Here is a 15,686-nt window from a genome sequence, read left to right on the forward strand (position 1 = left end):
TTTATTCTTAACATTTTTATGATTTTATTGTTGTTTTATTACTTTATTATTTGAAATGTTTATGTATAAAACACTAAAGCTACAGAACTACTGTGATACTCTGTGTCAGTGTGTGTGTGCGTGTGTGTGTGTGAGTCATTTATTGACCCGAGCCACACCACTTCTCAGGAACTCCTCAGGCTGTGAACTTTGAGCCTGACGTGTTACGTTCGACCTGACGCAGCCGCAGCGGTACATGTGGACCTTCAGTGTGCGGGAAGTAGAGTCAGAGCTGGAATAACAGGAGGAGAAGAAGAAGGAGAAGGGATGGCCGCCTCACATGGTATATTGTTGTTGTTGTTGTGACTGATCCACACAGACAGGTGTGTAAGTGTGTGTGGATGGGACTATATACTGTATATAAATGTCTTCCAGGTCCACGGTCGTCCCCGTCCTCTGTGGTTCTTCTGTTACTGGGCGAGAGGCTGAGTGGGAAGAGCTCAGCAGGAAATGCCATCCTGGGCCGCCTGGCTTTTCACAATAAAACGACCCACAGCTCCAGAGAGACCGGGATTATCTTTGGAAAACAGGTGACGGATACACAGGTTTCACACAACATTTTTGGCAAATTCGCCCATTGCCATAATCCCTATAGTCATATAACAGTAGGTTTGTTACCTTTAATTGTCGATGCAAGCTGTTTTGAGAATGGCGGAGCAGAGCCGTGAGCTGCTCAGAGCTACGCTACGGAGGCTAATGGGATTTCTTGGTTTCCCTCATCAAACTCATCAAATACACAATCCAACAACTCCACAACGCTCTGGTGGACAAGTTGTGACCTGCACATTCACCACACTATGAGATAATAACACAACGTTACCACACAGAGTTGTTGTAGAGGCAAATTCATGCAAAACCCCTGATGTATGTTCTCATCGGAGACAGTTTTTCATCAACAGTCTCTGCATTTCCCTCTAAAACAACTCTGTCTGGTAACGTTCAGTTATTATCTCATAGTGTGGTGAATGTGCAGGTCACAACTTGTCCACCAGAGCGTTGTGGAGTTGTTGGATTGTGTTTTGCTGTGTTGTTACCATTACTACTACTACCAGTACTATTATTATTATCATTACTATTATTATAATAACTAACATAGACAAAATAGCAATATGAATAATGCCATCACTAGTTATAGGTCGATATGTATATGTGTGTATGGATGTATGTGTACATATATATGTATGTATATGTGTATGCATGTGTATATATATATATATATGCGTGTGTGTGTATATATGTGAGCGTGTATGCATATATATTTAATAGTATTATTACTTACATTATTATATAAACCTCTAGTTATTCATAGCAGTGAAAGTGATTGAACTATATCCTTAGACCTACCTTATAACACAGCTCAACTAGATATTATTCCTAGGACCTTCTACGCACTTTTGATGACTGTAAGCACTTTATCATGACACGGTTGCACTTTTGTACTGTCTGAATCTGTATTATTTATCTATTGTACTGCTGCTATTTTTATAACATGCCTTTGTTTTTATTTATTGTAATTTGTGTGTACCAGGGAACATCTATGTATGGGACAGCGGATGTAAATTAGCCTGTGGCTACAATCCGGCGTGCTTACGATTGTTTCGTTCATGAACTCGCATTGTCCCATTTTAAAAAATAAATTGAATTGAATTGTATTTGATGAGTTTGATGAGGGAAACCAAGAAATCCCATTAGCCTCCGTAGCGTAGCTCTGAGCAGCTCGCGGCTCTGCTCCGCCGTTCTAAAAACAGCTTGCACCGACAATTGAAGGTAACAAACCTACTGCTACGACTATAGGGATTATGGCAATGGGCCAATTTGCCAAAAATGTTGAACTATCCCTTTACTCATCATCAAACCTGAGTGTGTTCTGACTGTATCTGCTGTGTCTCGTCCCCCAGGTGACGGTGGTCGACACCCCCGGCTGGCCGTCCCTCTCCGCCGCCCCGCACCAGGTGTCCCAGGAGCTGGTCCGAGGTCTGGGCCTCTGTCGGCCGCAGCCGGACGTCCTGCTGCTGGTGCTGCCGGCCGCCGCCACCTTCAGCCCAGAGCGGTGGGGAACCATGCAGCTGCAGCTCCAGCTGCTGCAGACCAACATCTGGCAGAGAGCCATCGTGCTGTTCACACACGGAGACAAGTTAGGTAAATAAACGATGGTTCCTCATTCCTCAGTGACTCAAATGATGGATGGATGTAGGTAGGTAGGTAGGTAGGAAGGTAGGTAGGTAGGTAGGTAGGTAGGTAGGTAGGTAGGTAGATAGATAGATAGATAGATAGATAGATAGATAGATAGATAGATAGATAGATAGATAGATAGATAGATAGATAGATAGATAGATAGATAGGTAGGTAGGTAGGTAGGTAGGTAGATAGTTAGTTAGTTAGTTAGTTAGTTAGTTAGTTAGTTAGTTAGTTAGTTAGTTAGTTTTATTTGTCCACGATGTGGAAATTTGTTTTTGGTCTCATAAAAAAACAACAGGCAGGACAATAACAACAACAACAAGCAGGACAACAACAAAAACAACAACAACACTTACACACAGACATCTTCATGGCAAAAAGCAGGACAGCAGTGGCAGTTACATTACAACACATCATCGCATCAACGCATCAACGGGGCATGGTGTTCAGTGCCCCAATTGCATTAGGAATAAAGGAATTTTTTAAAATATTACGATTTGCCCTTGGTACTTTATAACGTCTACCAGAGGGAAGAAGTTCAAACTCCCTATTGAGAGGATGAGAGGGATCATTTGCTATTTTGACAGCTTTTTTCCTTAGCACTTCCTCGTACATACAACTTAATTGTTTCTGTCTTGTCCCTATGATTTTTGAGGCAAGGTTTACTATTCTCTGCAGCTTGCTTCTTCCTTTAATATTTAGATTACCATACCACATTGCCATGTTGAAAGTTAGAATGCCCTCTATCAGGTTCTTATAAACTGTTTCCATAATGTGCTTACTCACTCTAAAGGAGTTGAGCTTGCGCAGTAGATGGAGACGTTGGTTACAGGTTTTAAAAATATGGTCTGTATTTTCACTGAAATTTAGGTTACAATCAATATATGTACCTAGATATTTGAACTTGTCTACTACCTCTACAATTTGTCCCCTAATTATAAGGGGCTGCACAGGGTCCTTTTCATGAAAGACAAGTTCCTGAGTTTTTGTTACATTGATCTCTAAGGAACTTTCATCACACCACTTCTGGAGAGATGACACATGTGCTCTATATACTTCCTCTCCGACTATGTCCCCCTTCTTTAATAAGGCAACCAGGGCCATATCATCTGCATACTTGAACAAACGAAACTTTTCCAGATCTAATTGGAATTCGTTTGTGTATATGGAAAAAAGTAATGGGGATAAAATGGTCCCCTGCGGGGCGCCGGTGTTAAGCACAGTGATGTCGGACCGAGTATTATTAACCAGGACCTGTTGAGGGCGGTCAGAGAGGAAGTCCCTAACAAGGTGGATAATACCACCGTTTACTCCTATGTCGATAAGTCTCTGCAGCAGGATGTGAATCTGCATGCTGTTAAAGGCAGAGGTAAAATCGATAAATAGGGCCCTAGCAAGGTGGGAGGGGGCTTGAAGGTGCTTTGAAAGGGTGTGGGACATACTGACAGTTGCGTCATCAGTTCCCCTCTGACTTTTGTAAGCAAACTGGAGATGATCTAAACTGTTAGAAACTGACGCTGTAATTTGTCTGCTTATAACTCTCTCAAAACATTTTCCTAAGATAGAAGTAAGAGCAATATAGGTAGGTAGGTAGGTAGGTAGGTAGGTAGGTAGGTAGGTAGGTAGGTAGATAGATAGATAGATAGATAGATAGATAGATAGATAGATAGATAGATAGATAGATAGATAGATAGATAGATAGATAGATAGATAGATAGATGTAGAAGAAGTGGTAGAAGTAGAGGTAAAAGAGGAAGAAGAAGGGGAAGTAGTAGAGCAAGAAGAGGTACCGGTAGTAGCCTCATGGTAGTAGATATAGAAGTAGTAGTAAAAGTAGAAAAAAATTAAATTGCATAAGTAGGGGAAATAGAAGAAGTAGTATAATGTAGTAGGTTATGGATAAATCTATAGGCTATATGATAGAATATAGCCTACAGGTTTAGTGGAAAAGGAAGTAGCAGTAAAAGGAGTAGACAAGGTAGCCTAGTAGTAGTATAAGTAGAAGATGTAGAGGAAGTAGGCTAATGGCGTAGTATAAGTAGTAGTAGTAGTACAGATAGAATAAGTACAAGGAGTACTCCCAAAGGTAGTAGAAGTAAAATAGAAGTAGTTGTAGGCTAGTAATAGTAAACGCAGCTTTGTTGCCTAAAAGGTCCACTGATGTAGAGCACTGGAAAAGAGAGTAACGACACGCATTGGTCCAATGGAAGCGCCTCCTGATGGCGGAATATGCAAAAGCGCCCAAGAACTGACATCTCTGCATTGTTGGTGAATGAGCAAGCGTGGTGTTTTCAATAATTTAAGGACATTTATAGATCACCCACGTTAATAGCATCATTGAGGACCCTTTACAGATAAACATTAACACATAGGCGAGTAAAAAAAAATACAAAAACTGTTTTCTACATGAATGTTTCAATCTACATTTTATAATAAACTAATTATAAGTGTAATTTGATATGACCAAGACACCTAAAAACAAAAACACGGCCGTTTTCATCTATTTAGAAGCAAGTGGGCAACAGTATACATTGGAGTGAATGGGTTTTCTGGGCGCTTTTGCAGTACCCGTATCCTGCCACTCGGGGCGCAAAACCCCTCACCACTGGACTCAGTGGTGGTGTCGTTACTCTGTTATTCCAGTAGTTCTAGTAGGAACTTAACATCTCCATCCACTGACGTAGATCTCGTCCAATCTCATCCTTTAGGCGGCGTGTCCATCCAGGAGCACATCAGGCGCCAAGGCCGGACGCTGCACTGGCTGCTGGAGCGATGTGGGAACAGATACCAGGTCGTGTCCAACCCCCCCGGACCCTCAGGACCCTCAGGACCCTCGAGACCCTCAGGACCCTCAGGAGCCTCCAGGGCTCAGATCACGGAGCTGTTTGAGAAGATCCAGAGGATGGTGGAGGGGAACCGACGCCCCCCGGAGGTGCAGGCGAGGCTGTACGCCCGGCTGCGGAGGGAGGTGAGCATGAGGGAGGAGGAGAGGAGGTGGAGGGGGAGGCAACAGGAGACTGAGATGACGGCGATGGGCGACGACCTGCACGACGGGAGGGGGCCGAGACCAGAGTGGCAGGTTTCCTCAACATGGCAGCAGACGTCCAGAGGTAGGCGGGGTTTGGTTTTTGTTTAGCTGTTGTTGTTGTCTTTTGAATGAAACAGGCAATGACATAGGCTACAAATTTAAATTAACATCACCAACAAGAACAAACAAAACAATACAATACATCAAGTACCTCCAACAAAATCGGAGAGCTTTGGTTCGCAAAAAGATAGATATCGTTACAACAGCTGGGGTCCATTATAAAAGTAAATAAAAGAAAATACAGGGACACAGACAATCCAAAAAAAACAATACAACAACTTGGTTTAAAACACATACAGGCAAGTAGCCTATTCTATGTGCAGACATACTGTATGTCTATGGATATTCTCATTCAGCCAGGTCATCGTTATCTCTGGGCAACAAATTGAATTGTAGGCAACTGGACTTGTATTGGTCTAGGAAGACATTTCGTCTCTTATCCAAGGGACTTCATCAGATCACAACGCATCGGTCTGACTAGTCCTGACTGAAACATAAAAAAGCACAAAGCATCAGAACACAATGACCTTAAAAAACGCCGGGGCTTATGGGTAGGAAGCGGTAGATGCTGACATCTGGAAGCCATCTGTCAGCATTTGTTCTGTAGTGAAGTGAATGTTGAGTTATTTTACTAGTCAGCCTAGTAGTGAGAACTAGTCAGACCGATGCGTTGTGAACTGATGAAGCTCCTTGGAAAAGAGGCGAAACATCCTCTTCAAGTCCAGTTGCCCTTTTTATCTATCTATCTATCTATCTATCTATCTATCTATCTATCTATCTATCTATCTATCTATCTATCTATCTATCTATCTATCTATCTATCTATCTATCTATCTATCTATCTATATTATGTGGCCCAACTTTGTTCACAAATAAATATAAATATAAATCTATCTAAGCTTCCTCACATCATCCATCACAGTTTGGTACGGCAGTCTGGACACTCACTCACGCAGCAAACTCCAACGTAACATAAATCACCTTTTATCACAAACACCCATCACTTGACTCACTTCACCATAAACGCACAATAACAAGAGCACATAAAATAATCTCTGATCCAACCGCCTGCTTCAACTGTTGCCCTCTGGCAGACACCTAAAGGTCCATTTCAACAAAAACAACCCGGTTCAAAAACAGCTTTTTTCCCACTGCCATCAGGCTACTGAACTCCACTCATCTCCAAACTCCGTCTATGTTAAATGTATAGTCTGTATGTAAAATGTCTGGTCTGATGTTGATGTCTGTTTATGTATGTTAAAGGGATAGTTCACTCAAAATTTAAATTTCACTCATTATCTACTCACTCTCATGTCGACTAAGGGCTGGGAGAAGTTTCAGAGTCCTCCGTGCCTTCTCTGAGTTACAGCGGGGCTCCGTGCAGCACTGCATGTCCATATGACGGTTGCGAATGGAGCTCACTTTTCTTCGTCCAAAAAGACACACCAAAAAACATCCAAATACCTCCATAGTGCTCGTCTGTAATGTCCCTCTTGTATTGAAGCCCAGACATGAGAAATTGTTCCAAAAATAATTAAATAATTAAATAAAAAATGTTTGTAGCGGAAGCTCCCAGTGGCTCAGTTCACTGCTTTGCCTGTGTCGCACTGACACCCAGTTCACGGCTCCGCAAATCACGTGAGATTCCGGCAGAGCAACACTGGGAGCTTCCGCTACAAACAAGCTTAAAATATAGACGTACTTAATTTTTTTCGGAACAATTTCTCATGTTGGGGCTTCAATACAAGACGGACATTACAGACGAGCACTATGGAGGTATTTGGATGTTTTTTGGTGTCTTTTTGGACGAAGAAAATTGAGCCCCGTTCGCTACCGTCATATGGACATGCAGTGCTGCACGGAGCCCCGCTGTAACTCAGAGAAGCCACGGAGGACTTTGAAACTTCTCCCAGCCCTTAGTCGACATGAGGGTGAGTAGATAATGAAATTTCAATTTTGAGTGAACTATCCCTTTAAATGTATAACTCCATGATGTTGGTGGTGGAATTGTTTTTTTTTTTTTTAATTTTTAAAAAAAATATTGTGCAATGTGCATTTGTTAGCCTTTTTTTTTACATACAGAGAGTACAGGTTTTGAAAAGGGTTTAAGTTCACTTTATAATGGAGTATGTTAATTTATAGGCTCCTACAGTATTTGTGTGCAGATAAATGTTAAAAATGCAGACTAAAAATCGAGAGAATCGAATCGCCATCCAAAAAAATCGTAGAAGAATCAAATCGGGAGGAAAGCGTATCGTCCCGGCCCTACCACACAGTACTATGTGTTGCTATGCTGTGCCGAAAGCAAATTCTGCCGACTTGTTGTGCAGTCCTTAATAAATGAAATGAAATGAAATCTGCTCTGTGGTTCCCAGTCGCTGTCCCAGTCCGACCCCCCCTGGGTCTGGTTTTACTGGGACGGAGGAAGTCGGGGAAGAGCTCGGTGGGGAACTTGATCCTGGACCGGGAGGAGTTCGAGTCCGGCGTGAGGACGAGCGGCTGCCGTGTGGCGGCGGCGTCGGCGGCGGTGTCGGTGTCGGGGCGGCCGGTGTCCGTGGTGGACACGCCCGGCTGGAGCCTCTTCGGGCTGTCGCGGCCGGAGCAGGTGAGGACGGAGATCAGACGCAGCCCCCAGCTGTGCCCCCGCGGCAGCAGGGTGGTCTTCCTGCTGGTCGTCCCCCTCGACTCGTTCTCCGACCGGGAGCGGCGGGCGGCGGAGTCGAACCTGGGCGGCGTGCTGGGGGAGGAGGCGTGGAGCAGCACGGTGGCGGTGTTCACCTACGGGGACGGGCTGAGGGGCCGGTCGGTGGAGACGCAGCTGCAGAGGGAGGGGGAGGGGGAGGGGGAGGGGCCTCTGCGGCGGCTGCTGGACAGATGTGGACGACGACATCACGTGTTTCTGACCGGAGACGCAGCCGAGGTCCGACAGCTGCTGGAGACGGTGGACAGACTGTAACCATGGAGACTAGGGATGTCACGGTTATAAATAATCACGGTATTACGATTATCATGATTATTAGCCTATGCATTAATTAATTTCACTCAGTGGTGGACAGTAACGGAGTAAATTTACTTGAGTACTGTACTTAAGTAGCTACATATCCAGAGGATTTGTACTTAACTTTACTCAAGTTAATTTCTAGGAAGGATGAAAAGTACTCGTTACTTTCAGGTCTGCCCCTTTTTTTTTTTTTTTTCTAAAATAGCTACTATTGAACACAAGCTGTGTTTGTCAGAGAAGGAAACCCTAACCCCTAAAAGCAGCACATCAGTGCAGCTGGTTTCAAAGAGTTAATTCTCAGAAACAAGAGTTAAAAGCTCCTTAAATTCATTTAGAAAAAATTATAGTAATTCATTGATGTGAAAAATAAGAAATTTACTCTTACTCTTACTTTTACTTAAAGTACATTTAAAAGCATGTACTTTTGGATACTTAAGTACCTTTAAAAGCAAGTACTTTTTTACTCTTACTCGAGTAACATGTTTACTGAGCTACTTTTACTTGTAACGGAGTAAATTTTGTACCAGTAGTATTTGTATTCTTACTCAAATAATGGGGTCGAGTACTCTGTCCATCTCTGATTTCACAACAGTATGAATTTGTAAAATCAAAATCAAATCAAAATATAATTACATTACTCATTGTTTACACAAAATATTTCAAATATCTATTCATATATGACCCATTATTAATCCCCAGAGGAAGTGTTTGAAATATTCAGGTCATAAATTGTCATCTACGAATAACAAATGTTAACGTTTATTTTAATCGTTTTTTGTTTTGTTTTGTTGTTGTTTTTAATTAAAAATGACACGCTAACATTTAAATTCCTACCAATTCAATGTTACGTTAGTTAAATGGACCAGTGTCGGTGCATTTACCTTCATTTTTGCGCACATCTGCCGATACGTTTCCAACGTAATCTTTTCCAGAGAGTAACGGTATTTAGGAATCTTTACGATTAATTAATTGTGGCATGTTTAATACCGCGATTAATTGTGAAAACAAGTAATCGTGGCATCCCTAGTGGAGATTGTGAAGTGACGGAACAGGAAACATGAAGAGACACAAGGACAAGGAATATGTATATGTGTAAATATATTTTACACATGAGGTTCAGTTTATGTTTATATATTATATTTTACAGACACAGTTGCCCATAAATTATTTAGTTTTCAGACACATTCCTCTTTTTATTCCTATTATAAAGGTTAATTGTGGTTTAATTTTCACAGTGACATGTTTGGAAGGGGTTGATCAATAAAGTTTTGAGAAGATATAGTACATATACAGTACACTATATCGATCAACAAAAAAATCACATTATCACAAACATTTCAGGAGAAGAGGTAAAGAAATATATATATATTATTCCGAATTTATGGGCAACAGTGTATTATATATACATACCACAATGTTATTTATATAAGTATGTCATGTGAGTCTCTAAAATAATATAAATGTAATAATGCTGCTGTATTTATATTAAAATGTGATGATCAAGATCAACAATTATGCAAATCATATATAAAAATGTATATAAAATCTATCTATCTATCTATCTATCTATCTATCTATCTATCTATCTATCTATCTATCTATCTATCTATCTATCTATCTATCTATCTATCTATCTATCTATCTACGGTATCTATCTATCTATCTATCTATCTATCTATCTATCTATCTATCTATCTATCTATCTATCTATCTATCTATCTATCTATCTATCTATCTATCTATCTATCTACCTACCTACCTACGGTATCTATCTATCTATCTATCTATCTATCTATCTATCTATCTATCTATCTATCTATCTATCTATCTATCTATCTATCTATCTATCTATCTATCTATCTGTCTGTACATATAGCCTACCGTACAAATATAACAAAAATAATGTTAATAATGGTTTATATAATGGTATATCAAATTTCATAATGATAATGTATTTATATTTATAACACCCATAATAGCTAAATATGTAATATTTGTTCCAGTTTATGAACATGAAATGTAAATAAATGTAATGTAATGTGATCTAGTTTTATATACATGTTGCATATAAATACATACTATATTTGTAGTGTGGTGGGAGTTTTGTACTTTTTTTATTTTATAAAAACATATAAATATAAATAAAAACATCTCTATATGCTCATTATTCACAGTCTGTGTTTACATGGTGTTGATAGGCCTATTGTTTGCTCACTCTGGGGTTTTACAGTCCATGTGTTTGATATGAACTCATTCAGAGGTGATCTGAGGTCGATCGTTCCTATTGGTTCACAGCTCGTCTCCTCCGACCAATCAGAGCCCTGCAAATGAAACTTAACCCCAGCACGAGGAAGTTAAGCAGCAACAAGGCTGAATGGGCTGAAGCCGCTGTCACTCCTCTCTCTTCTCTCTCTCTCTCCGTTATGCTGCGTCCTCCCCGGGCTGCAGGAGTCTTTGTTATCGATCGGTTCTGATCGATTATTTGTTGTGTGCATTGTGTGTCTCTCTCTCTGTGTGTGTCTGTGTGTGTTGTTATGATGCTGGCGGCGCTGACCTGTGGAGCTGCGGTGTTTCCGGGTTTGTTCTTCAGCTTCAGGAAAGTCCTCAGGTCGTGGTTCACTCACTGGACTGAAGCGGACGTGGTGTGTGTCAGCGAGAGGTCAGATGATCGATTATTACCGACTGTTTAATGGATTATTATTAAGAGTTAGTCAATTCGGCTCTGATATAACATTTTAATAAAGTTTTTATAAAGCAAAAGGCACATTTATCTATTTTAAATGCTTAAAGGGACGATAATAAATCATAATATGTCATAAATAAATAATAGAGGCATAGAAATAATAGCCATTTATTTTATTATTTATTACGTTTAGCCTACTTTTGTTTCTTCAGGCTTGTTTCTGCCATTCATGCATCTTTGGCCACTGCAGCTGGAGTGAGGGTGGTGACGTCATGCAGTGATGTCATGACGGACAGGTGAGATAATGACACACACACACACACACACACACACACACACACACACACACACACACACACACACACACACACCAACCATAAAAACCGGTTTGTTCGGTCGTTGTCATAAACAGGTGTGACACAGGTTGAGCAAAGTTTGAAGTATTTATGTCACTGAAATACGGTGGCCCTGAAGGCTCAGCTCACAAACATGCTGCAAAAAATTGGCCCATTGCCATAATCCCTATAGTGAGAGCAAAGTAAAGTTGTTTTAGAGGGAAATTCATGCGAAACCGCTGCTGCACGTTGCCTTCAGGGGCAGTTTTTCATCAAGCAGTATTTCTGTATATGTCTCTGTATATACAAGGGCCTGAGCCGCTTGTATTTTTTGAGGAGGCTTAAGTCTTTTAATGTGTGCAACAGGATGCTTAATATGTTTTATCAGACTGTTGTAGCCAGTTCCCTCTTTTTTGCTGTGGTGTGCTGGGGTGTGGGCATAAAGAAAAGGGACGCAAACAAGCTTAACAAGCTGATCAAGAAGGCCCAGTCAGTCTGTTGTAGGGGTGAAGCTGAGCACCCTGGAGGAAGTCACCGAAAACAGAGTCCGAACAAAATTCCTCAGGATCACTGACAACACCACCCATCCCCTCCATAAAACACTGGACAGTCTTAAAAGTACTTTCAGTCACAGATACAGACTCCCCCGCTGCTCAAGAGAGCGATATAAACATTCATTCATACCCACTGCAATACAGCTGTACAACTCCTCAATCTGATTAATTAATGCAGTCACCATAAGCATCCTGGACCCAGCACTTCTTTAACTTCTTAACTTTTTAACCTTCTACACGCATCTCGTATTCATATATTTATTTCTTTTTTATTCTGGGTTTTAGTACACTATGTGTTTTTATGTCTTCATGTATTTTTACTCAGTGTTTGTGCTGTGTTGTCTTGCTGCTGCTCTGTGACATTTTGAATTTCCCCTCGGGGATTAAATAAAGTATTTCTAATATTTCCCTCTAAAACAACTCTGTCTGGTAACGTTGTGTTATTATCTCATAGCGTGATGAATGTGCAGGTCACAACTTGTCCACCAGAGCGTTTTGGAGTTGTTGGATTGTGTATTTGATGAGTTTGATGAGGGAAATGCAAAAATACCATATGCCTCTGTAGCGTAGCTCTGAGCAGCTCACGGCTCTGCTCCACCGTTCTAAAAATAGCTTGCATCGACAATTAAAGGTAACGAACCTACTGCTATGACTATAGGGATTATGGGCCAATTTGCCAAAATGTTGGACTATCCCTATGCAGTGAGTTGAACCTTCAAGGCCACCGTACTAAAACATCCCATAGTGACTGGTTCATGTTAATCGGTGACGCTGCCTCTCGTCTCACCTCAGCCACTGGTTGGTGAACGGCTTCACCGTGTTCGGAGCTCCGTACATGGCCTACGACATCTTCGCCATGTACCTGAGCTACTTCTACGGCCAGAAGGTCAGAGGTCAGATCGGCGAACACGACGGCCACTCCCCGAAGACGGTGGCGTCGTTCCTCCGCAAGGACGCCATGTTGGTCCTGCACCACCTGACGCTGCTGCTCGTCTTCATGCCCATCACTCTGGTACGGTCACTGTGATTGGTCGGATCAATATCTGTACATTAGACACACACACAGGGCCGTTGTATAGGGGAGAAAGGTGATGATAATTCTAGGGGCCCAGCGCCCAGTGGGGCCCATAAAAAACCCCCAGTAGTCTAATCTTTGTATGACTGATTTATTCTGCGTAAGACCCTGACTAATACTCATAGTACACTGTAAAAACTCAACATCTTTCCAAGAATATTTGTCTTATTTCTTGTCCAAATGTCTCATTTCTAGTCAAAACTAATCTCTTTCCACTTGAAATAAGACTCATCACCTAAAAATTAACTTGTTTTTAGATCATTTTCACTTAAATTCACGATAAATAGAAAAATCTGCCAGTGAAATTAAGTTTTTTGTGCTTGTAATAAGGAAGAAAAACTTGCTCCACTACCAGATTTTTTCTACTTATTCCAAGTGAAAATATGCTTGAAAGAAGTCAAAAGTGTCTAAAAACAAGCTACTTTTAATATGAAGTGTCTTATTTTAAGTATAATGAGATTTGTTTTGACTAGAAATGACATTTTGACTAGAAATAAGACAAATATTCTTGCTAAGATACTTGAGTTTTGCAGTGTAATGCTGCATTAGCATCAAAACAAAGAAGGCTGAATAAAAAACGATAATACATACGTAGTCTAAGAAAAAAAAGGAAAAGTTAAGGGGAGGGGCCCACTTTAGTATTCTTTAAGGGGGCCCAGAATTCCTAGCAACGGCCCTGCACACACACACACACACACTTCGCTGCAGGATGACTGATCTGTGTGTGTGTGTGTGTGTTTCCAGTTCTTCAGGAGAGGTCTGGGCGATTTCTTCATCGGCTGCATGTTCATCACAGAGTTCAGCACGCCGTTCGTCTCTGTAGGGAAGATCCTGATCCAGGTAAACAATTAACTTTATGTTACATTGCACTTTATTCTTTCTTCTTCATTTTTGTGTTAAAAAGATTTAAAAAATAATAAAAATAAAAAGCTGCAATGAGGCTTAAAAAGACCAAAACATTTGAGGTTATGACCTCAGTGACCTCAGGGCCAAAGGGTCTTGATGAGAAGATGTAAAATGTGGAATAAAAAGTAGAAAACTGAGGCTTTATTTAGAGTTGGATCGATTATACAATCATAAATCTTTGAGATATAACTTCATCTAAAGATCACAGACTGTCTCAGAATTTTGCTCTAATATTTTTGTCGTTATTTCTGTATCAACTCTGAAAATACAATTTTTTTCACATTTTGTTTTTTTCTCATAAAATTGCATAAAAATCAATTACAAATTGTTTTCAAATTAATAGCATTTTTTCCAAGCTATAACTGCAAACTTTGAGGTTTGTCCTGAACCCTTTTTTGTAGTTTTTTCCCCCAACTTTTTTCTAAAATACTTATCTTTATTAATACTATGACTTCAAATGTTTTGATGTTCTCTTAAAATACAGATTTTTCTTTCTCAAATCTTGACTTTTTTTCTTGTAAATTTTCAACTTTTAAAAATTAATCAGCTTTTTTTTTGTTTTGAAATCTTGCAGTTTTCTCAAAATTGATGGAGTTTGTTTTCTTCAAAATTCACAGAGATTCTCAGAGTTTTAACATTTTATCTTTATCTTAAAGCAGATATCAGTGGAATGTTTTTGTTAATATAAGTCCTAAATAGTCCTATTTTCCGTCAGCAATCACTTACATGAAGTATTTCAGCCTAAACACGAGTCTCTCCGTCACTCTGCTCTGCTGTAACCCGAGGAGAAAATTTTCCTTGTGGGATACAAGTGTTATCCAATGAGGGGAGAGAACGGCATGAAGGGCTGTGTGTGCAGCCAAGGGATGCGCGTGAATGTGGTGACGTAGCACGAGGACCAATTGATGCCTGACAAGGGCGGGGGCTTCCTGTGAAGTCATACCAGTTCGATCTGGTACGAGTTCACGGGTCGGAAGTTACGAGTGGCCGTTATAGGGAACTTTCACAGACAACAGGACGGTAAAAACACGAGCTACGGGTTACCTGGAACGCTACCAAGTCGTAGTTGTGACTTGAAGCTGTAACTTACGGTTTCAAAAGCCTGCCTTGAACACAGCATTAGCCGAAACGGCCGTGCCGATGATATCTGCTTTAATATATTACAACTTTTTTTCCCTGTTTGTTTTCATTCTTAGAGTTTATTTCATTGTTCTACGTTATTGTGTGCCTTTTTATCTATGAATTATGACATAACACATTCTTCTTTTATTATTTAGGAGGATGTTTGTGTATACTCTTTTGCTTTTATTAATAAAACTATTAAATTATTATCTTAGATTGTAAGATTGAACTAATAAATCCAACCTGTTTTCGTCCAGCTCGGCCTCGACAGCTCCAGGCTTCACCAGCTCAACGGCCTGGTCGTCCTCCTGAGCTTCTTCACCTGTCGCATCCTGATCTTCCCGTTCATGTACTGGATGTACGGGCGCCAGTTCGGCCTCTCGCTGCACCGGGTGCCCTCCCACCTGCCGCTGCACTGCAACGTGGGTAATCTGGTGATCCTGGCCCCACAGCTGTACTGGTTCACGCTGCTGCTGAAGAAGGCGAGGAGACTTTACCTGAGACAGAGGAGACGAGGACCAGACGGAGACAAAGACAAAGACAAAGACGGACTGAAGACAAACTGACCACCAACAGGAAGTGGTCTGATGTTTGTTAGAAACGCTGCTCTGAGAATCTTTTATGAGGAAAAAAATGAAAGTATGTTTTTTAATTAATGAAGGAAAAAGTCAGAAATTTATTTATATTTTTAATTAAATGTTTTTT

At 40.7% G+C, this 15,686-nt stretch overlaps 2 protein-coding genes across 2 annotated transcripts; both read left to right on the forward strand.

Moving 5' to 3' along the window:
- Window positions 1-238: 238 nt before the first annotated feature.
- Window positions 239-9,395, forward strand: LOC146975640 (GTPase IMAP family member 8-like). The gene is made up of 6 exons (XM_085794402.1): window positions 239-322; window positions 415-569; window positions 1,938-2,178; window positions 4,926-5,327; window positions 7,681-8,278; window positions 9,348-9,395. Exons 1-5 carry the CDS (start codon window positions 307-309, stop codon window positions 8,259-8,261), a joined length of 1,395 nt encoding a protein of 464 aa, XP_085650528.1. The 5' UTR covers window positions 239-306; the 3' UTR covers window positions 8,262-8,278; window positions 9,348-9,395.
- A 1,301-nt stretch (window positions 9,396-10,696) lies between these two features.
- Window positions 10,697-15,656, forward strand: LOC146975641 (TLC domain-containing protein 3A-like). The gene is made up of 5 exons (XM_085794403.1): window positions 10,697-10,965; window positions 11,202-11,285; window positions 12,671-12,890; window positions 13,698-13,793; window positions 15,239-15,656. Exons 1-5 carry the CDS (start codon window positions 10,841-10,843, stop codon window positions 15,545-15,547), a joined length of 834 nt encoding a protein of 277 aa, XP_085650529.1. The 5' UTR covers window positions 10,697-10,840; the 3' UTR covers window positions 15,548-15,656.
- Window positions 15,657-15,686: the final 30 nt, after the last annotated feature.

The sequence above is a fragment of the Trachurus japonicus genome, chromosome 13 (assembly GCF_045865225.1).
Source record: "Trachurus japonicus isolate A0001 chromosome 13, Traja_1.0".
Taxonomy (NCBI): Eukaryota; Metazoa; Chordata; class Actinopteri; order Carangiformes; family Carangidae; genus Trachurus; species Trachurus japonicus.

Excerpts from the sequence above, each read along its gene's own strand:
- LOC146975640 (XM_085794402.1), top strand. Across the intron at positions 2,179-4,925 it reads CACACACGGAGACAAGTTAG|GCGGCGTGTCCATCCAGGAG; the intron begins GTAAATAAACGA and ends CTCATCCTTTAG. Across the intron at positions 5,328-7,680 it reads ATGGCAGCAGACGTCCAGAG|TCGCTGTCCCAGTCCGACCC; the intron begins GTAGGCGGGGTT and ends TGTGGTTCCCAG.
- LOC146975641 (XM_085794403.1), top strand. The coding sequence starts at position 10,841 with ATGATGCTGGCGGCGCTGACCTGTGGAGCTGCGGTGTTTCCGGGTTTG. Across the intron at positions 11,286-12,670 it reads AGTGATGTCATGACGGACAG|CCACTGGTTGGTGAACGGCT; the intron begins GTGAGATAATGA and ends GTCTCACCTCAG. Across the intron at positions 12,891-13,697 it reads TCTTCATGCCCATCACTCTG|TTCTTCAGGAGAGGTCTGGG; the intron begins GTACGGTCACTG and ends GTGTGTTTCCAG.